Source organism: Silurus aristotelis (assembly GCF_946808225.1).
Source record: "Silurus aristotelis genome assembly, chromosome: 11".
NCBI classification, from domain to species: Eukaryota; Metazoa; Chordata; class Actinopteri; order Siluriformes; family Siluridae; genus Silurus; species Silurus aristotelis.
This window is the reverse complement of record NC_139584.1, coordinates 12,413,606-12,436,221: the sequence shown is the minus strand read 5'-3', so window position 1 is coordinate 12,436,221 and position 22,616 is coordinate 12,413,606. Positions and strand designations below refer to the sequence as shown.

General features: G+C 37.9%; 2 protein-coding genes across 4 annotated transcripts; one reads left to right on the top strand and one right to left on the bottom strand.

Annotated features, from left to right (window-relative positions):
• The first annotated feature begins 115 nt into the window (after nt 1-115).
• On the top strand, nt 116-6,717 carry tmem81 (transmembrane protein 81). Its single transcript, XM_083553886.1, has 2 exons — nt 116-1,445; nt 3,047-6,717. Exon 2 carries the CDS (start codon nt 3,078-3,080, stop codon nt 3,840-3,842), a length of 765 nt encoding a protein of 254 aa, XP_083410012.1. The 5' UTR covers nt 116-1,445; nt 3,047-3,077; the 3' UTR covers nt 3,843-6,717.
• On the bottom strand, nt 4,180-21,393 carry stk38a (serine/threonine kinase 38a). 3 transcript variants are annotated; one of them, XM_083553878.1, is made up of 15 exons: nt 19,218-21,083; nt 18,843-18,904; nt 18,070-18,206; nt 17,559-17,610; nt 17,125-17,247; nt 16,897-16,980; nt 16,190-16,313; nt 14,727-14,881; nt 14,538-14,640; nt 10,935-10,996; nt 10,592-10,709; nt 10,348-10,471; nt 8,962-9,057; nt 7,665-7,759; nt 4,180-7,574 (listed from the first exon to the last, which is right to left on the bottom strand). In XM_083553878.1, exons 3-15 carry the CDS (start codon nt 18,198-18,200, stop codon nt 7,438-7,440), a joined length of 1,404 nt encoding a protein of 467 aa, XP_083410004.1. In that variant the 5' UTR covers nt 18,201-18,206; nt 18,843-18,904; nt 19,218-21,083; the 3' UTR covers nt 4,180-7,437. The 3 variants fall into 3 exon arrangements, with proteins under 3 accessions (XP_083410004.1, XP_083410003.1, XP_083410002.1); XM_083553877.1 differs by lacking the exons at nt 18,843-18,904; nt 19,218-21,083 and adding an exon at nt 21,232-21,393; XM_083553876.1 differs by lacking the exon at nt 19,218-21,083 and having other exon boundaries at nt 18,843-18,912.
• Between the last annotated feature and the right edge of the window lie 1,223 nt (nt 21,394-22,616).

The window sequence follows — 22,616 nt, the reverse complement described above, 5'->3', positions numbered from 1 at the left end:
GAAATCAGGCTACGCTTACTTCACAGTCTCTACAAGACTGTAAATTTGGGTACTGGCCCTCACCAATATGCTCTTCTAGAGAAGATGTGACACCTTTTGGAGTTCGTCTTAGTTTCTGTTTGGGGAAATATTATATATCAGCTGATGAAATCTTGAGCTAGCTCAGAGGAACCATTTCTAGCCCTAGGTTTACAGCTGAAAAGCCCTTGGATTCAATGTGACATAGCTGACAGTGTGTTAAAGTAGAACACATAGAATAAGACATAGGATGTGCCTTCGCCTGAAGTTCAGAGGCCAACATGCTACGAGGCCAACGTGTTATAGTTTTCTTGTTATTGTCGTGTTGAGAGCTTTAAAAGAAGGATGAAAATGAAAGTGCCAAAAGAGTGAAGTGGGCAAATGGGTTCCCAGTAAGAGCAGCTCAACGTTCGAGAAAGCCGTTCATCTCGAACTATGCCGCATGGTAATGCAGAAACATTTATTCTTTCATTCAGTCAGTCGTTCTTCAGGGTTGAGGTGAAGACAATGTTTACCCTAAAAACCATGGGTAGTGAGATGGGAATTCACCGTGGACGAAGGGGAAATTTAGCACAGGCATTCCAACTACTGCGATGTGGGAGGAAACCAGAGAACCCAGAGGAAACCCACAAAGATACAGGGAGAACATGCAAAAACTCTAGAGACAGTAGCCCAAGCTCAAGGACCCTAGAGATAAACAACAAGCAACAACAGTAGCCAGTGTGCTACAGTGTCACTTAATGCAACAACTTTCTAACTAACAGAACAGACGAACAGTACTTCCTCCGCACCCTCAAAGTATTTTAATATTCGTACAGATTTAGTAGGTGTTTGCAGAGGCAGGTTTCAGTTATAGTTATGGAGGCACTGTGCATCTGAAGAACATGAGGACATCCTGAATGATAGCAAACACCTGAAGAAAAGCTAGCAGTAGAAGCCTGTGTGCATCCTGTTTACCCACACTACAAAGCACAGAATCTAGAATCAGTTAGTACAAAGGGCATATCATATAACCACAAACCCAAGAAACATGAAAATGGCAGAGGAAGTGGGTCCATTTAGAGTCAGTCCTGATGTTCAGGCTTATCTTACTTAGCTGTTGAAAAGTGTGCTCTGAAAACAGAGTCACCTGTCTGGAGTTAAGGAGTGAACTTTATAACACAAACACATATACTATAATACTTTTTATTTGTTTGTTGAAAAAGTAAATAAAGGGCAGAGGTTTGGTATAGAACCAGAAAGCCTGGTGGAGGAAACCTTCAGTGCTGAGCAACGCAAAGTAAAACATGTGCGCAAAGGGGGCTCCATCTAGTGACCAGATTCATAACTGACCTACTGCATGACGTCACTAAGAGACTGAGGGGGGGTTGCTGTGATTTTTTAAATTCTCTTTAAAACTGAAAATAAATATTTGAGCAGCCAAAAAGGTAGGTGCTGTAAAATATTGTTTTTTATACATGAAAACAAATACTAAATTAATTTAATGAAAAATATTTGACTTGATGTGTGTGTGTGTGTGTTTTATGTAAATAAATGGGGCAGGATTTAATGATTAGTTATATTTAATGTATTTCCAGATTTAAATATGCTTAGTTGAAATGTCCTGCTAGAAAGAATGAATGTTTAATAAATAAATAAATATATTTAGGGAGAAATGCTTTTTTTTTTTCTTTTGACACTGAATGTCAAGGTGTATATTTTCAATACCTCAGATATATACTGTGTATATATATATGTGTGTGTGTGTGTGTGTGTGTGTGTGTGTATCTTTGGTTACCCAATGAATTTTAGTGCACTGGTTGTCAGTTACCATGATAGTGGAATTGTCAGTGTACCATGCATACCTGTTTGAATACTCTGACCTTTGTGGGTTTTCTATTGTAATCTTCTCATTTAACTTTTAGTGTGGTTTAGGTGTGACATTTTAAAACCTTCAATGACTGCTTTTTTTGAGCGATTTTTATGAGGACTTCCTCATTCACTCTGGATAAGTGCCTATGGGCATGACCCATCTACTCTTCATATTTGAACGAAGGCCTTTCATTATCCATTAATTTCTTTTTCTTTTTGTCAACACTGAATACAAAATTTAGATTTTACTTTAATGACAAGTTCCACTCTAAATTTAGGAAACTGATACATTGGTTTTTACACTTTAGTTTTTCCAGTGGTTCAATGAATCATAGATGTTTTGCAGTTTCTTTTAGTAATCGAGATGTTTCAGAAAATACATTTGTGAGTAAATATACCACCAACCCAGATTTTCCGATGCATGGGGGGCAACATTCTAAATGGTTGTCGAACAAACTAAGAACCTTGAAGTCTGGGAACTAGTAGGACAAGTAAGCAAAAATATATTAAATAAATAAATAAATTCCGATTGTTGTAACGATACAATTTCTTTAGTAACAACTCAACAAATACATGTATGAAAACACATACTGGTTAATAAAGTGGCGTTTTCAGTAAGGAGATGTTTGTTTGACATTTATGAGAAGGGTCCCAGGTATCAATTCAATTAATTTTAGTTGAGTTGTATTTCTAAAATACTATTAACAGTGGACATAGTCTTCAGGACAATGTCTTCTGGTTTGAATCACAAGCTGCAATTTTTTTTTTTATTAAATGCAGAAAAAAAAATCTGTTTTTTTCAATATAAACATTGAGCTATAAATGGTTCATATGTATGACATGCTAGTCATTAATACATTTTAATTGGGTTGAAAAATATCGGTTGTGGGAGAAGTGTAAAATAGTTTGGTATGTGCAGATATAGTTAAAAAACCTCATGGACTATTTTTCTGTCAGGCTGTTTTTTCCGTAACCTTTTCTGTGGTCAGAGTCAATTCATACAATATGTTAAGATTAAATATTTTTCTACAACCTTTACAGACAAAGGTACAAAGATAGTTAATTCTTATACACTACAACTTATATATTTAAATACAGAAGCAGAAGATGCAAGTAAAAGTACATTTATTAGCAATTAAAGTGAACATTTTTATTTATTTTACTTTTGTCTACACAGGTAACATTTAACTTCATCCATTAGAGCCCGAATGTCATTCTTTGCTCTCCTTTTGATTTTGCTGCATTCCTGCAGTCAGTGTGAGGCTTCCAAAGGTGTCGATCTAGAAGATCTGGCCTCCAACAACACATGGGCGATCGCCTACAGTTCAAGCTGTAGCACCACCTGCGGGCTGGGTATACGCACCCAGAGGCTCTGCCCTTTGGCGACCGATAACAGAGCAAACTCCCCAGAATGCCGAGTTCGTCAAGTCCTGTGTCTGGACAATTGGCAGTGTGGGTTACAGACTCAAACAGTCAGTACAGGACAGTATCTGGAGTTGGACTGTCTCGAGGAAGTCATGGAAGCGATGGGCCGCTTTGCCTTTGTGGTGTCCTGGCACTTTGCACGAGGGATCATCACCACCGATAACCGATTCTTCATCCAGCGTGAGGTCCCAGACCTGGACAGGGTCATCCTGAATCCGGTGAGAGAGGATGATGCCGGGACGTATCGATGTGATGTCCTGGACACTTCTTACCACAAGGTGAAGAGAATGTACAAAGGACTGAAGGTTTTATCTGTGAATGTTTTGAGCTTGAACTTCGCTAAGGGTTTGAGAGAGTGGGAGAAAACCAGCAAGATGAATGTGACCATTGTCACTGGGAAACTGTATCCAAGCAGCACTGTGGGAAATGTGGTGCTTTACAGTCTGTCCATATCAATCACTGTAGCTTTGATTGTCTTCCTTGGTCTGTTTGCTTTTTCTTACTGGAAAAGGTCAACAAGGAGAACCCAATTTTCCTATGAGTGTTAAAGAAACACCAGATGAGTCACTGTTTTCTCCAATGCACACGAAGTGAAGTATCGTTTTCTTCCCCAATTTCTTTTACATTCCCATGTAATCAAAGTGTGTGGAATTTAGTTCTGTTAAATTGCTTGACACGGTGTCGTTTATATGCATTTGCTCCTAATCCCAATAAAGACGACTCGATACAGGAATCCGAGACGCTGTACAGCGCCGTCTGAGAAATCAATAAATAATGTTGGCTGCAGAGTAGCACTGTAACAGCAGCATGCAACATTAACTGCTTCAGTATGCAAACACACTGAACAAATAAGAGAAAAACAAAAACTGCATACACACCACAGGGTAAATAAACTGGTGCTTTATTGAATGACATTAAAATTGTGTGCTCACCACAAACATTTTCAATAACAAACCGGTAAAAGGTGCTCTATGAAGTGAAGCTACAATCTACAAACTTAGCATTAAGGCAGAGAGAAGCCCAACTTCATCGTCTCACAGTAAAACGCAACATTAAAGAACCCAAGAGCAGTTTTTATATTAGATTTTATACTTTAAAAGAACAGCAAACCTCATTCTTGTTCCAACTACTCCTCAAAATCAGGGATGCTCTCAAACACATGCCTGGTTTGAATAAATAAGCTGTAAATCGTTGACGATGCAAATCGATAAATATTCTGAAATCAGTCTGGAAGACTATGCTACTGTAATGGTTGGGTGAAAAGGTAAATATAATCGACCAGTGTGTTTCTAGAACATCCAACAGCCTTCTACATGTACTATACATACCATGAAAGTTATTCAAATGTACATCTTAAGACCCACGACTAAACTTCCCAAGATTCAAGGCTTCATGTTTTCTTCTCTACAAAAGTGCAATTCGAGTCGAGATCTAAACCCCCGGGGCCTCATTTTACAAGAAATCGTGTGTAAATGATAAATCAGTTTCGATACTGCTGTTTTCTTTGCAATTACGCCCACGTGTTGGTAAATGCCAAGGGCAGTCATGGAATGGCTAATTCTCATTTAGTGATAGTCCTCCTGCGTATGACGTATCTTAGCCACTGCACAGCTAACCATAAGCACAGGGCGACCCTACCTCCTTTTATAGGGCGCCATTACTTTGGAAATTATTGTATAGCTAGTGTTTTTTGTATAAAAAATATGGATTTGGTTTGGCTTGTCATGTGTATAACCCAAATTCATATTTGACTTCAAATGACTGTTTGCTTAAACACTTCCCAAGTCCATGAGTTCAGGATTATATTAGGAGCTGGTGCAGGATAGAAACGTTTCCCCGAACTACCTGGATTGCATGAAGAATTCACAGATAAACATGTTCGTATCCAACTTAATAAATGAGGCCCCTTATCGATCTTTCTTTTAATGACGCACATCAGACCGATTTCCGCTTTCAGAACGATTCACTTCAGCACTTTTTTTGTTTTCTTTAGAGCTCCAGCAGTCAAATGGTAAAGACGTGTGTATGATTTCAGCAAAAACGTTCTCACTGACCAACTCAATGAAAAAAGGAACACTTCGTTCCCAAGCAATAAACTGTGTAGTGCATGAACCGAGGGCCAAAACACACAATTGATGAAGGATCAAATGTAAAAGAAACGAAACACGTCCTCCGTGCTTTTCTGATATCACCGGTAATCCGAGCAGTGCTCATGCAAACCCATGCGAGCCGAATAACGCAGAACGAAATAATGCTCTAATCTACAAAACGCAATGATCCCTTGAATAGCTCTCGAAATATAAAAACTACAGCATTTTGAAGAAAAAAAAAAAGAAATCCCACAACCCCCATGCTTTTTCTTCATCATAAATCTACAGCATTTTTGGATCTGTGAGGCCATGTGGATCGCTGCTGACTTAACTGACAGCATTTTGCATTCAAAATGCTTTTGAATACAAAAATCGATAGATACAATTCAGTGCTTAGCGTTCCGACTAAAAGCACAATTAGCTCAAACAGAATCTGATTACCAAGTTGAAGAAACAAAGCTAAATCTAAGTTTAATTAGTCAACCCAACCAACAACACCAGGCATAATTAGGCAACAAAAAAGCTCAGTTTCTCAGGCACAGCATATCATTTTTTTTTTGTTTCTTTAACATGATGCTGATGAAAGAAACTCCTTAAACCTACCCAAGCATGATTTAAACAAGGCACACGATGCACGAGTAATCTGAGCAATAGTGCAGCTAATCCGAGCCCTACTGGAATGATGACAATAGACAGCTACTGTCCCCTTTTTTAACAAGTAATTTGTTTCTTCCCTACTGTACTAGACATGCTCAAATTTCGAGTACAAATCAAGCTTCTCAAAGGCATAACAAGGGTGCATCAGCTGCTAAAAGTATCAAAGTCTTTGGTAAAATATTGCTTTGCTATTAAACATGCTTTTTTTTTTGTTTGTTTTGCCCAATATCAACATGGAAGACTGCTGAATATATAATCAACGAAGCAAATTCAGCACAAAACCCACCCGACTCATGCTTATGTTCCCAAACTGAACAGCGAGCCCTTTAAAGGACACAGAGGTTTTAAATTTAGTGTGAAGATGCACATAAAAAAAAAAAAGGAAAAAAAAAAAGGTAAAGCTACATCTGTAGTTAAAAGAATTATAAGGAATCGCTGGTCTATCAAATGTTGCTTGGTCATTATCATTGGCTGGTATACTGTAAAGAAAGTAAACAGAAGGAGAAAAAAAAAACTTCAGTGTGCAGGTCAAGAAAAAGGACATTTTGCTGGTGCATCGAGTAATAACTGGAACATTCGTCTAGTATCCAATTTTAAGGCAATGTTTGCCCCTGTAAGCAGGTTCACAAACATTATATTAGGCTTTCAAGCACTGAAAACGGTTTGCATAAATAAAGAGAAGTCCTTTGCATTTTGCCATTGCCAGAAAGGTGATGTATGTGATGGCAAGCACTGTGAAACATTATTATTATTATTATTATTATTATTATTATTATTATTATTACATTGCAAAGACAGAGAGCCCATTTCTTGTTTTGTATACTTAAAATGTGCATACATATACATATATATATATATATATATATATATATATATATATATACACACACACATACATACACACACATACATATATACGTATATATCGATTTTCAGGATTTCTACAGCAGATTGACGTTTATCTTGATACCGAGTGAATTATTCTTTTTTTTTCTTCTTCATTTTAATGGAAAATTGACTAAATAAAAGCAAGGCCTACTCAAAAGTGGACAGGCCATATTCTAGCTTTTAGAATGAATCATTAACCAAGTCAGAAGTTGAAAAAATTCTTTAACATGAAGGGGAAAAAAATTTGAAAACCCCAATTAAAACATTTATTAAACAAGTAACAGCATTAACGGCTTCTATTATAGAAAATACGGTTTAAAAAAAAAGAAAAGAAAAAAATTATGTAGTACAAGTGCTGGAAGAGGAGGAATTCACTACCGTGATGCATCATAGCATGGCACACGACAGGAAACAGACAAGTTTGGAGATTTCAATGGATCTTCAGTGATGAAAAGCAATGGCAAAGGACTCCTTAAAGGACAAACACGCTCTTTCAGGGGTTCTCTGTTTATCTCTTCCCTGATTTCATATAGGAGGGAATGGCCCCCCGGGCGGTCAGGCCTTCAAAGCGCTTGTACGTGTAGTTAATGAAGACCCAGTCTTTGCTCTTTAAATCAGCTTCGCTGTGGTTGGACACTACAGTTGCTAAGAAAGACAAGAGAGAAGAATGTTAGTTAATATGATGGTGGTACATACAAATAAAGATTCAGAACTAAAGACATTCCCTAAACATACTTGTTGGTTTGAGGATGTCCGAATCTGGAAACTCGTCAAAGTTTGAGGTGTCGTCGATGCTTTTAATCTCGATTGGAATGGCAGCAGGTCTCTCCCTGTCCAAATAATGATATGAGCGTTTAGAGCATCTAAACTAACAGCTTGACTGTATGCATGAGAATGATTCAGTTATAAGCAGCTAATAAGCTATAATTCAAAACAAAATACAATTCTTATCCCTTCCAATATCTTACAGTGCGATACCATGTTGTGGTCATCCCTACTCTATTGCACTGCTATCCATGCACACAGACCAGGCATAACGTTATGACCACCTGCCTAATAATGTGTTAAATCAGTTCTGATCCATTGAGCATTAAAAGCATTAACTTCTTCAGCAATTTGAGTTACAGGAGCTCGTCTGTTGGATCGGACCACACGGACAAGCCTTCGCTCCCCACACGCGTCAATGAGCCTCGGCCGCCCACGGCCCTGACACCGGTTCACCACTGTTCCTTCCTTGGACCACTTTAGATAGAACTTGACCACTGCAGATTAGGAACAGCCCATGAGAGCTGCAGTTTTGGAGATGCTCTGAGCCAGTCATCTAGACATCACAATTTGTCCTTATGCTTGTCCATTTTTCCTGCTGCTAGCACATCAACTTTGAGAACAAAATGTTCACTTGCTACCTAATAGATCCCTATAACTAACAGGTGCCATGATTATCAAATAATCAGGTGTTATTTACATCACTTATCATATTGTCATAATGTCAATGTTTTGCCTGGTCTGTGTATATACAATCCATCAATGTGATTGGACGAGTAATGTTACAAAAGTGCTTATATTTAATATAATCTCACTGGAATGTATTGGCCATATAAAATTCCACTTCCTAGTTCAGAAATATCTTTAACAGGAATGTAGAACTAGTAAGCCAGCATGCTGTAAGCAGAGTGTAACTTAATAAATAATAATAAAAAAATAAAAATAAAAAAAACCTCAGAACATTTGGTACTATTTTGTCAGATATTGATTAAATATTAGACACATTTTGCTGTTTAATCTGACATTCTAGTAGGAGTAATCACTGAAATAAAAAGGTAATTGAGCAATAACACAATATTTTGCCTAAAAAATTAAACAGCAACAAAATGTAAACTTTAAAGCTTTTACAGTTACTGTTAATAATGATCAGAATTAAAGTGCAATATTACTACACACTTCCACACTTCATTGCCTTCCTTGTCTTTATCAGGTTAGAATTGAAAGTTGTGGGGAAGGTGGGAAAAAAAAAAAACCCTTCTGGTTCTACCTGATATGGTCATAGTCCACCCCTTCAAAAAAAGGATTGGATTTGATCTCTTCAACCCCAGTAGCGCCAATCCTGTTTTCACCCTCACAGCAGAACCTGGAACACAGCATAATTAATTTATTAATAATATAAACATTTTCTTTTCGAGCCAAAAGCATACACGATTAATATATATTATAACCAATTCTTCTTATACCACTGCAACTTGCCAGCAATTCCCATAATAATTAATTAAAAAACCTCATACAGTTTGATCGCTTTATAGTTGCATTAAGTGCTGATCAGAGACTCTTAAAAAAAAGTTACTTTTTGTTAGCACAGCTATCCTTACACCTGAATCAGTTTATTAGCCCTAAATCAAGTTCATCCAACAGACGATTTTGTGTGGAGGAGCTGTTACTAAAGAAATAACACATTAGTCGGACCACATTGATAAAACCCTGTGACTTGAATTACAGCTGGCACATCTGTCAGAGCTGCTGTTAAATCACCTTGAGCACTCATGATTAGAAACACTACCAATTTCCAGCTCCGAAAACCATGCAGGACTCTCACAAGCAATTCATATACACTGTTCAGCCGTAGCATTAAAACCACCTGCCTAATATTTTCCCTCCTTGTGCTGCTAAAACAGCTCTGAGCCATCAAGGCATGGAATCCACAAGAACTCTGAAAATGTGCTGCGCTACCGTGAACCAAGATTTTAGCAGCGGATCCTTTGGTACCTGAATTCGGACTTGTTTGTCCAGAACATACCACAAATACTCAATCACGTTAACATTTGGGGAATTTGGAGGCCGGATCAACACCTTGACCTTTGTTTGTGCATTCCTAAAAGTTTTCCTGCAGCTTGGCAGGAAGCATTATGCTGCTAAATGAAGCCACCTTTCAATCATAGCCAGAATCTGTCACTGTACCTTTTCTGTGGTACTGAACTACACAAATACATTTTGGATTCCACTTGTATTAGTGAGCCTTGGGCACCCACGATACTGCCCCCATTCAGCCAGATATCAATCTATAGTAATATCTAACCAATGCATACTGGTAAAACACCATATTACAAGTTGTTTGGAAGATGCTCTGACCCAGTCAATCACAATTTAGCCCTTATTAAAAATCATTCCTTAGACCTGTTAATTTTTCCTGGTTCCAAATTATCAATGCTGTTTAAAATATTACAACATATTGACGAGCTATTAAAAAAAAATAAATGATCAAAGCTATTGAGATATTTTATATTATATATATATATATATATATATATATATATATATATATATATATATATATATATATATATATATATATATATATATATATATATAAATGTCATTGCTGATCCATGCTTACAAACACTAGAAAAACACTCAAATCAAATTTTACCTGAGAATAAGATCTTTCGCCTTCTCTGAAATTGGAACTTCTGGGGGGAATGTCAGCGTTTCCCGCCAATTCATCACCTTCCTGTACGTCTCCTGAGGAGTCTCTGAGCAGAAGGGTGGGTAACCTGCACACACACATCACATCAGTGAAAGACCCATCTTTTGTCAGCACATGGAACAACCTCAGTGATTCAAAATAAATAAATAAATAAAAAACTACAATGAGTACATAAATTTCCTCTCACCTATAAGCATCTCATACATGATGACCCCCAAGCTCCACCAATCGCAGAGTTTATTGTATCCGTTCTGCAGAAACACTTCAGGAGCGATGTAGTCAGGGGTTCCAACAGTGGAGAAGGCCTGAAGTAACACAAATCCACCCTTTTACTATGACTCCAAAAACAGACAGCCCCACCTCAGCTTCTAAAACACAATGCGACTGTGTCTACAAACACTCAAAGCCCATTATTCATCTACTCCAGTCCATGTAACAGAAGAAGCTCTTAAAAGCAGAGCTGGATTAATATACCACACTCATGCTGCTTAGCACGTCACTGGTCTGCATGTTTACATCTGTTTACTCACCAGCTGTCTCCGGTTTCTCTTCCACGTCTCTGCTTTTCGTTTTGAGTTCATGTTTTGGAATGCTGTGAAGCAATGGGAAAAAATGCCCCACAAAGGTTAATTCTAGCAGGAGCAGTATAATAAAACAAATACTGGCTTTTGTTTTTAAGGGAGCGGTGTGAGAAGGAGAACAAATTTCATCACGGTGTAAAGAAACAGGATATTACAAAGCAGAAGTTCTTTATCAGTCATGCAGGCAAAGAAAGCATCTGATGAAGCAAGTACAACTTATGGTGTTCCACACAGTCTACTGCTACTGGTATTATCTTCCCATTTATTAACTAAGAACTCTGTATTTTGTATACGAGTTCATACATATACACAGACCAGGCATAACATTATGACCAGTGAAATGAATAACACTAATAAAATGAAATGAATAACTGATTCTAACACATAACAAAGTTGATGTGTTAGAATCAGAAAAAACGGGCAAGCATAAAGATTTGAGCGAGTTTGACAAGGAACAAGTTGTGATAGCTAAACGACTGGGTCAGAGCATCTCCAAAACTGCAGCTCTTGTGGGCTGTTCCCGGTCTGCAGTGATCAGTATCTAGCAAAAGTGGTCCAAGGTAGGAACAGTGGTGAACCGGGTCGTGGGCGGCCAAGGCTCACTGATGCACGTGGGGAGTGAAGGCTGGACCATGTGGCCCAACAGACGAGCTCCTGTAGCTCAAATTGCTGAAGAGGTTAATGCTGTTAATGCTCGACAGGTCAGGACTGTTTTAGCAGCAAAAGGGGATTAACACAATATTAGGCAGGTGGTCATAATGTTATGCCTGATCAGTGCCCCTAAAGTGGTCAGTGTATATTGTGTATTTCTCATACACTGTTGCAATAGATCTAAGACTAAGACAGAATGACATAATACTATGAAGGTCCTTGTCTTCATTAGACTGAGACACATTTCATATTTACAGTGCACCTGTAAATTGACAGCATGACTGTAATTAAAATCAATCTGATGCTTTGAATAAAATCATTATTTTATATTTTAATCCCTCATGCACGCAAGATCTTACTGGAATATGTGCCACATAATCTAAGAATAACACCACACACACAATGTTATTATTCAGGGTAAAAAAAAAAAAAAAGGCCATTAATATGGGGAGTTTTTTTTTTAGGAGGAGTCTCAAGTGTCAGCTCCCAGTTACGGTCTGCATGTTTTCTGACATGGGAGAGCCTTTAGGACAGAGGACTTTCCATTTTCTCGGTAATATGACAAGCTGTTTGTGAATGGTGTGTGTGTGTGTGTGTGTGTGTGTGTGTGTGTTGGTGTGAGTGAAAATAGTTTCACAATTGTAAAGCGTGTTTTGATACATTCACTGTGGACTAAATTTATGTTACTTGCAGTTCATGGTGTTCAATTGTTTTTAATTTAAATTATTTGTGCTCGGTTGTGTTACTTCACATAGATACTTTGTCACTTCTTTTATTCATTATAGTTTTTAATGCATTAATAGTAGTTATGATATTACGGAGAACTTTAAAACACCTGGCGACATCAAACCCAACTAGCCTTCTTTCATCTTTGTTTTTATTTTACTAATCTAGACAAACTTGTACGTACAAACATCCCATTTTCAAAATCTTTCCTTTTTTTTTTTTACTCGAAAACACGAGGGACACAAACTTCAGCATTCAACTGCAGACAGTCCTTGTGTGTATGAGGCATAAAGCTCTACTTCTTAAAGCTGAAATCCTTAACTGAGTTCGCACTTATGTCAACTTTCTTAGCAAAACAAGGCACTGAAGGCAGCATTATTAAGGCTGGCTTGGAGAACCTCCCAGCTTTTAACATGGATTTGAACCGGCAGAACTGCAGTGGAAACTAAACACTGTGATAGGAACAGTACACATTTGGGAACTACCCTTCTGTCAACAAAGACATGCTAGGCAGCTGCTGCCACATGGCCAACCACAGTGTAGTGAATTTATTACATACTGGCAGAAAGTGTGAAAGAAGGAGACATCAAAGATGTCAATGCTGCTAATAAGAAAACACTTTTCTTTTTGAATCCATCCTAAAAGCATAACTGAGAACACCCATTAGTTAAACTGATATCCTACTGCAGAAACGAACCCGGGAAATATCCAACAGCCTACATACTAAAACAAACCAGTAATCTAATACAACAGGCATTTTTACACACGACCAGGGGATTAGCACCAATGTTCAGCAACATGCAGGAGCTTCCCCAGAAACCCTTATTGTTTCCACACAAGTTCTGCTGCTGATGGTCTGAAAGTGTTGTATTTGCCAGACAATACAGTGGTGCTAATACGCCAAACATGTGGTTTATACAGGCGTACAGCAAACTGTGTAAAACTCCAGAGCTTATTTATATTAGAATGCAAAAACACACCGACTCCGGCAGCACAAGTGAATGGCAGAAAGGTAAAAGCTCTGTGCTTCAGACACACACCATTGTGAGTCGTGGGCACAGGCATGTTTAATTTTGTTATATTCATACAAACAGCTTTTGTTTTATTCTATATTTTTTTACTACTACAAATGAATCATGTAAACGCTGATATTAATTCTCAATTATTGCGTTAGTGGTGAATGTGGTAAAGACTGTTGTATCCAAATCCATGTGGATCATGTTAATAATAAACAAACCTCTACCAAAAACACCACAATCGCAGACACTTTTTTTCTCCTCTCTATCCGCCTGGGAATTCCCAAAGCAGAGTTCACCGAGGTAACGTCAGCAGGATGTGAAAGTAACTGCAAGGGCGGGTCCCCTGATCTGAGACTTTTGGCACACTAAAACACCAGGTGGCTGCAGCAGAGGGAGGAGCAGCTTCTATTTTAACTGAAAAAAAGCTATATATAAATAATATTCTACTTCTGCACTGCACCAATTCCACTATGCAGAAAAAGCTGAGAATTCTGCAGAAAATAATAACAAAATCTTAAGATACCCCTGAGAAAATTTATTTAGGTTATTTTTTTACTTTTTAAACAGAAAAAGGTTATTTTAATTATTATTAATAATAATTATTTTACAGTGCAAGTGATTTTAGTGTGCAAATGTATTTATTAGCTTTCGTTTATTTAATGTTTAGTGCATCAGTTCAATAAATCTAGTAGATTTTAAAGGAAAAAATCCTATGGATATGAATATCGTCGGTATATACTGTACATATGTAAAGAAAAAGTGGCACACACCTACCTATACATGTAACACCACTAACAGATGATCATTATTTCATCTGCTTTCATGAAATGTTTTGGAAGCTAAATATATACGGATGATTCATGGACACTGTTAACTTAATTAACATGTATTATTAATTCCCTGAACAATGATTTGCAAGTTATTAACCTCTGCCTAACGAAGGCAGACTTTGTGTAAACAGTATTATGTTTAGTGCAGACACAAACTGCCTGAAGGAAACTCATCCCAGAGTAGGTGTTGTACTCATGTTGAAAACAAAACAGTTACAGGGATAAACAGCGTAGGCATTAGACTGATGACTCAATAACGTCAGAGGGAAGTGTAGAAAGTAATACCATAATTGGTGACATGAATGCAGAAAAACATGCCGACTTACTAAAATTGCTGGGCAGGCTATGGTTGAGGTTTCTGTAGAATTCTGTTCTGTGGGCTTTCTTAAGCCCAGTACACAATCCAAAATCAGACAGCTTTACATGGCCCTACAAAACACACACACACACACTATAATGTTTAATATAAAGAAATCATTCATCAGCTAAATTCTCTGAATGATCACAAAGTCAACCTTTGAATCCAGCAGCAGATTGTCAGGTTTAATATCTCTGTGGATGAAACCCAGCTGGTGGATAGAGTCGATGGCAAGCACCGTCTCTGCAATGTAAAATTGTGTCGCCTCCTCAGTCAAAGTGTCTTTCTTCATCAGAAGTGTCATCATGTCTCCTGCAGAGACATAAATAGCAGGTTGCAGTTAAAAAAAAAAAAAAAAAGTGCAGTAAAAATAATTTGACCATCACATGAAAATGAAATAAATCATTCAATTAACATTATGGCAAAGCTAAATTTCAGGGCCAAAAATACACATACACACACACAGTATCTCACAAAAGTGTACACCTCACATTCCCGTAAACATTTCAGTATATCTTCTCCAGGGACAATACTATAGAAAGTGAATGAAATATTTATATAGTTATATATTTTAGGATTTATTTTAGAGTAGTCAGTGTGCAGTTTGTATAGCAGTACAGATTTACTGTCCTCTAAAAATAACTCAACATACAGCAGTTATTGTCAAAATCGCTGGCAACAAAAGTGAGTACACCCTAAGTGATAACAGATGTATGTCATGTAGCCATGCAATGCCAATGTTTTTGTCTGCTTGACAGGACCATACAATTTGGATGTTTTGAGTACAATTCTCTCATCCTGACCACTGAATGTTCAACATGGCACCTCATGGCAAAGACTCTCTGAGGATTTGGGAATTAGAATGGTTGCTCTCCACAAAGATGACCTCGGCTACAAGATTATTAACACCCTGAAACTGAGTCATACAGAGGTTTTCCAAGACGGTTTCCACTCAAAACAGACCTCGCAAGGGTCGATTAAAGAAGTTGAGTCCTCGTGCTGTGCATCAGGTGCAGAAGCTGCTTCAAAAACAGACATGAGTGCTGCAGCATTGCTTTAGAGGTTGCAGAAGCGGACGGTCCGCGTCAGTGCTCAGACCATACGCCGCACACTGCAACAAGTCTGTTTGTATCGCTGTCGTCTCAGAAGACTTTTCTGAAGTTGGCTCACAAGAACAAACAGTTTGCTGAAGACAATCTGTCCAAGAACATGAATTACTGGTTCCATGTCCTGTGGTCTGATGAGATTAAGATAAACTTGTTTGACTCAGGTGGTGTCCAGCATGTGTGGCGACGCCCTGGTGAGAAGTACCAAGAAAATATTGTCTTGCCTACAGTAAAGCATGGTGGTGGTAGCATAATGGTCTGGGGCTGCATGAGTGCTGCTGGTACATGTACTGACATTCTGAAGCAGAACAGGAGGGCCCTTCAGAAACTGGGCTGAACGTCAGTTTTCCAACATAATAACGACCCCAAACACACCACCAAGAAGACAACTGCCTTGCTGAGGAAGCAGAAGGAGCCGCACATTGACTACTTTCAAGTATAAAAAACCGAAAATAATTAAAACACTGACTGAATTTTTTAAAACCCTGTATGAGGATTAATAAACAGATCTCACCTCCCGGTAGAAACTCCATTATGAGGTAGAGGTTCATCTTGTCCTGAAAGCTGTAAAACATCTTTACAACCCACAGACTGTCCGCCTCCACCAGAATGTCCCTTTCAGCCCGTATATGACCAACCTAGCACATGGGAGAGAACCAATGAAGCTGCTGAACTTACAATAGTTCACTACAATTATATGGACTTTTAGGGCCATACGTGTTTTTCCCCCCAAACTGTTACCACAAAGTTGCAGGCACACAATTAAATTTCATTGCAGTAGAATTCATTCTTCACTTGAACTAGGAGACCCAGACCTGTTCCAGCAAGCCAGTGCGCCTTTGCATAAAGCAAGCGCCATGAAGATATGGTTTTATAGTGGTTGCACTGGAAGATCTTGAGTGGCCTGCTACGGAGTTCGTACCTCAACCCTAGTGAACACCTTTGGGATGAACTGGAACTCTGACTGCACCCCGGACCTACTCACAATATATCAGTACCTGACTTTACTAACACCCTTGTGACTGAATGAACACAAACCTCCACAACCACACTTCTACATCTAGTGGAACATCATTCCAGAAAAATTAAGGTTATTATAAAAGCAAATGGGACTAAATGTGCCATTCAAAGTCAATTGTCCACAAACTGCTACTACACAACACAGCTAACCTACAATCTGGACCATGAAAATGATCAATATTCTGTTTAAGCAAACCATACCTGCTCCTTCTCAAGCATGTCAGCTTTGCGCAAGATCTTCATGGCGTACACGTGGCCTGTGTCTTTCTTCTGCACCAGACGTACCTATACAAATGAGAGACGTTTGTAAGATGAAATCTATCTAAGGCCAATAAAAAAAAACAGAGGGACTGAAGTTGTTGAGGGATTGGAATGTAAACATCGAACCATACGTGGCCAAAAAACAAACAAACAAAAAAAAACTCGTACCTCTCCGAAAGCACCACGACCGATCACTTTGAGTGACTCGAAGTCTTCCAATCCAAGACGAGTTCGTTTAAGCCGCAGAAATTCAGTCTCCTTTCGGGCGTGCTGAGATCGCCGAATACGCTTCTACAAAAACAGAGGTCAAAGAACTTAGTGCTGAGCTACATTAAAAAAAAAAAAAATAATAAATAAATATATATATATATATATATATATATATATATATATATATATATATATATATATATATATATATATATATATACTACTTGATTTATATATATATATATATATATATATATATATATATATATATATATATATATATATATACATACACACACACACATATACAAATAAATAAATAAAACAAAATTAGCCAAACAAAAACAATACTGTGAATTTAGATGGACTAAATATTAATAACGCCTCCACACCTCTTCATCAGCTAATCCCTCTTGATCCATCACCTTCTCCAACTTCTGCTGCCTACAACACACACGAAGCACTATAATGCAGCACTTTAACACGTGGTTAAACAATTTAATGACAGGATGAAAAACTGATCATTTAAAACAAACAAACTTAAACAAACAAATTGATTTAAAAAAATTGTATGTTCAACATTAACTTTTTATTTTCTAGTGGGTGTATAATTATGCAGCATGTCTGTTGCTATTAAACTTTTAGCAAATCTAAACACTGCTGCAAAATGAATGTTATGCATTTTTCATAATAGAGTCAGAATCTCTTTCATAGGGAGTCTGGAAGAGGGAATGGAAGTCACTGCTTTCCAGGCACACCTTCATCAAACGCACTCCTGGTAGAACAAAACCTCTGCATTGCTGAGATGCTCCAGAGGTTTTACGAATCGCGCAAACCCGCTGGACTGGTTTAATGGAAAACGAGCTACACGAGCACACTTGTGACCATACAGGAGCGTCTCACCTCATCTCCCTCTCCTCGTGTTGGGAGATTAGGTTGCTGTAGAAGTTCTCCAGGGTCACTTTGGCCATCGTGACCCGCTCCTTGGTGTGGTTGCTCATGGAGGAACAGGACGTCTGACCCGTCATCGCCATGGTTACCTGAAAGGTCACGGCAGACAGAGAGTGTTGTGCGAGAGCGTACACATGGAAACGAGGGCAGTTTGCACTTTAGGAAGTCCCTTTATATTCTCTTAAACTAACAAAAAAAGATTAGAAGTTCAGCAAAACTACTTGATTTACTGCCTTTTCACCACAATTATGACTTATGGTTTAGACAACTAACAAACAAACAAATGTGAAACACGACACACAAAAAAAATGAGCATATGATCAAATGTATTATATGCTTGCTGTTGAAATACAATGCTTAAACGGCTTTACTGTTCCTGAACTGTGCGTATATAACTACACATGACCTCAAAAAAAACAAACAAAAAACAAACAAAAAAACAAGCAAATGAACAGTTATGCTTTATTTTCTCCTGCAGCTCTGATGACGATAACTTACAGTTTCCTGCAGGCTGAAATAGTTCACTATGTCTTCTCAAATAACTGCTGCGATCGCAGCTGTATTTGGCTACATGATCCAGTGTTGCTTGGGTTACTGTAAACGCAGGTTGGTGACTCTCTCTCTCGCCAGCAAATGTGTATCATAAGCACAGTCTCATTGCTATTGGGCTGCTTTAAACACCAACATGTCCTTTTTTTCTAATCTATACATAAATCATTAATCACCTGCTTATCTGATACACATCCCAAGAGTGATGAAGCGAGGGTAGAGGAACTGCTTAAAGTCCCTGTAGGATGTTTGGGACAAAACAAATAATACATCTAGATTCAAGTAGATTCAGGCTTAGCCAAAGAGTCTTTACACATTAAATCATAACAGGACAACAGCACAACAGTACAAAAAATAAATAAATATGAGGAAAAAAAAAAATGAAATGAAACATACAACAGGAAAGAAATATTGTTGGGATCTATAGGACTGTCATGATGATTCGCCAATTAGTGTTGCAATATATCTGTAGACCAGACACAATTTTCATATCAACTATGATTAATAAATCCACAATCTTTCCATATCAGTAAAATGCAGGCTGTAAAAACTCTTTTCTGGTATAGCATGGTTAACGTCCTGTGCCAGTTTAATCGCTCATCTGTAATCCACTAACTAGTTTTTCGTCAGTGGAAATTTGAGTTAAATCTCACTCTGACTGATCGGAGGATGCTGATTCATTTACTATAACTATCTGACAGTTGAGCCGTCTCTAATACAAATCACAGTATAAACTCGAAGAAAAAACAAACAAACAAACGGGTATTTAAATCTAACACGTGCGTACACACGCGTGCACACTTAACATAAGGCATATAAATTTTTTTTTATAATTATTAAAACATAATAAACGGCATCATCCACAAAGGTTTCCTGTTTGTTTTTTTTTAACGTGGTTACTATCAGACTGTTCAAAAATACTGAATATGGACACGTTTAAAGCCTTGAGGTGCTCGAGCACAAAAGCAAAATAATAATAATAATAAAATATCTCGACATAAGGAGAGTTTTTTTTTTTCACCAAAAAGGCTGGGAATTCTGTGACAACACTTTTCCACTGGAAAGCAAACAATATTCAGAGTGGAAAAACAGCTGTATGAGCTCAGAGCCCAGTTCTTTTCATAGACCTTTAAAACACTGGGGTTTCTTGGCTCCTCATTTAATATGGTAACTATTCAGACATTATCTTTTCAACGTCTCATCAACTGACACCACATTCTTTATTGTCATCTATGTACGTACGTAAATCCTTATTTTACATATTCGGGGTTATGCTTGTGCTTCTGCATGCTTGGTGCTTGAAAATGGGTTATTTTAAAGATAGGATATAGCTTTATTCGTTCCCACGGTTGGGAAATGCTGAAATTTTACCTTCCCACTTTTCAATCCCGTAAGCATATAAACGGCTTTTAAAATGTAAAGCATTAGAAAAACATTTAACTGTGCTTTTGTTGTTTCTCTGACTATATATTCGGCATTCCACTGAAAACTGTCCTGCAATACACTTTTGGTTTGCGCCCATTAGATGTGAAGGACTGGTGTAGAGGATTAACACCCCTAAGGACCTGCTATTGAAAAACATGACAAGCTGAATAGTAACTTCAAATCTTCCTGGTGTATATGCATTATAACCGTACATGTTATGAGATATAAAAATATAAACATATAGATGACAAACTTGGAGCATGTGCCAAGCCTAGATATGATCACCACTAACACCACTACAGAGCACTCAGAATATGGTTTCTCTATAATATATATATTTTTTACAATACGTTTCCTTATATACTTTAACAATATAACTTAATATGGCGGCCAAGGTTTGTCAACAAGAGCTAAACACAGACACTGTAATCAACAGCTCTGTCTTTACAGCCATTATCGCTTGCCTTATCAGAGACGGGTCCTAACCATCCCAAATACACCCTCGCTGCCTACACAGGCACCCTAACTTTGTGTAAAGACCACTTTGGAATGCATTACGCGGTAGTGGACTACATGTCAGTCACAATGGTATTTAGGATACAGCCTGGCGGATTCTTCCTGAGGCGACAGAATATGATAAAACTGCGGGGAAAATGAAAAGCTTTAAACAACAATGTTTGGCAACTCGACCCACAACACGGCGAGCTTTATATTAGCTAGCTAGGTGAATTTTAACTAAACAAATAAACAAAAAAGTACTAATAAACGCCGGTTATTGTGGCGAAGCTAAACGCGACGTCCTGTGTAAACGAACCAGAATCTTTGCTGTAGTATGTCATTGGTAGTGAAGAAACAGAAAAAGAGAAAGTGTCGCTCTGTGAGAGTGTGGAGAATATGATATCATACAGCTAAATAGTTTCGAAAATAAAATAACGAAAGAGAAATGCTGCGCTGAGTTGAGCTTGCTAACTTAACGCCTCTTTGCGCAAACCCTCTCCACTTCCCAGCACAGCAGAGCAGAGCACGCGCACCACGGCCGCTCCGCACTGCGGCCTGCTCCATCTAACTGCAACGGATCCGCGTTTCTTAGACCCTCATCCTCATCTCTGTCTATCATCGGGACAACTTTTAATCACTTACCTTCTACTCGAGCTCAGCCTGACTGCGGTCTACTAGTACACACTGATCATTATTTCCTTCTTCCGACTCATCTCGAGCGAGTCTCCAAATTAAAAGTACTGCGCCATGCGCCATGACAGTGAGCATAAGTAAAAGTCGACCGAGGTGTAAAGACAGTGATAAAATGTGAAATTATGAATCTATTTCTCTCTGATCAATATATATATATGAATATATGAATATATGAATATATATATATATATATATATATATATATATATATATATATATATATATATATATATATATATATATATATATATATACATACATGCCACCTATCAGGCCTAATATGCCACCTGCCTAATATTGTGTTGGTCCACCTTTTGCTACCAAAACAGTCCTGACCCATCGAACATAAACAGCATTAATGTCTTCAGCAATTTGAGCTGCAGAAGCTCGTCTGTTGGATCAGACCACGCGGACCAGCCTATGCATCCTCCGCAGAATTTGCATCGTCTTATTGATAAAACAAAAAACAAACAAATAAAACCAAACCATTTATAAAAACATAAAAAAATAAAGCAGGAGAGGCAGTCATTACCCCTGCTGCATGGGGGCGTGCGAGAGCCCAAATACTGATGATGCTTCCGTTCCTTCTAGTGGCAGATCTAACAAGCTCAAACAAAGATTCACAGTTGGTGGAAAGGAAATAGCATGCAATAGTACAGTTCTACAGCAAATAGGTTTATCCTGAAGTTTAAGCATATGGACTTCATTTATAAATAATAGGAAGACTGGATATCTGAAATGTACTGGCAACTAGAACTAGAGAGTTTGAAAGTGTGACAAGTTGATACTTGGTTCATCCCGTATTTTTCCATCAAATGATCATTCGGGCTTAGATCCTATTCACAGCCCGCATCAAAATAAGACTGAAAAGAAGGGAAAAGGCATGACAGAAGATTTTAAGTCCATATATATAAAATATGTGGTAAAATTTACCAGTAAATTTAACTATAGTAAATTACATTTTTGATTTTTCAAAGCAAACAACCTTTTTTATTATGCATTCAATTAGTCTTATGAGTAGAAATCTGAAATGGTTTTCCATCAGTCTGAGTAGTAAGTACCCAGTGGTGTTGAGTACTTGTTGGCTGCTCTTCCTTCATTCTCCGGGTCTAACTCAGTTGGATTTAAAACGGATAATTGTGGAGGCCAGGTCATCTGATGCAGCACTCCATGACTCTCTTTCTTGAATAAATAGCACTTACATAACCTAGAGGTGTGTTTGGTGCTATTGTCCTGTTGGACATGGAATGGAATAGCATGTTGCTAAAAAAAATCTTTGGTAGCCATGTGGGTTATGTTTTCCCTCAATTTTGAATTTCAAACAAACCACTACC

What these genes read in the sequence shown, in the direction of transcription:
- stk38a (XM_083553877.1), bottom strand. Translation starts at nt 18,200, where the DNA reads ATGGCGATGACGGGTCAGACGTCCTGTTCCTCCATGAGCAACCACACC. An exon ending in GTCGTGGTGCTTTCGGAGAG is followed by an intron (nt 16,981 to 17,124) that starts GTACGAGTTTTT and finishes TCATTTGTATAG; the next exon opens with GTACGTCTGGTGCAGAAGAA. An exon ending in AATGGAGTTTCTACCGGGAG is followed by an intron (nt 14,882 to 16,189) that starts GTGAGATCTGTT and finishes ATGTCTCTGCAG; the next exon opens with GAGACATGATGACACTTCTG.
- tmem81 (XM_083553886.1), top strand. Translation starts at nt 3,078, where the DNA reads ATGTCATTCTTTGCTCTCCTTTTGATTTTGCTGCATTCCTGCAGTCAG.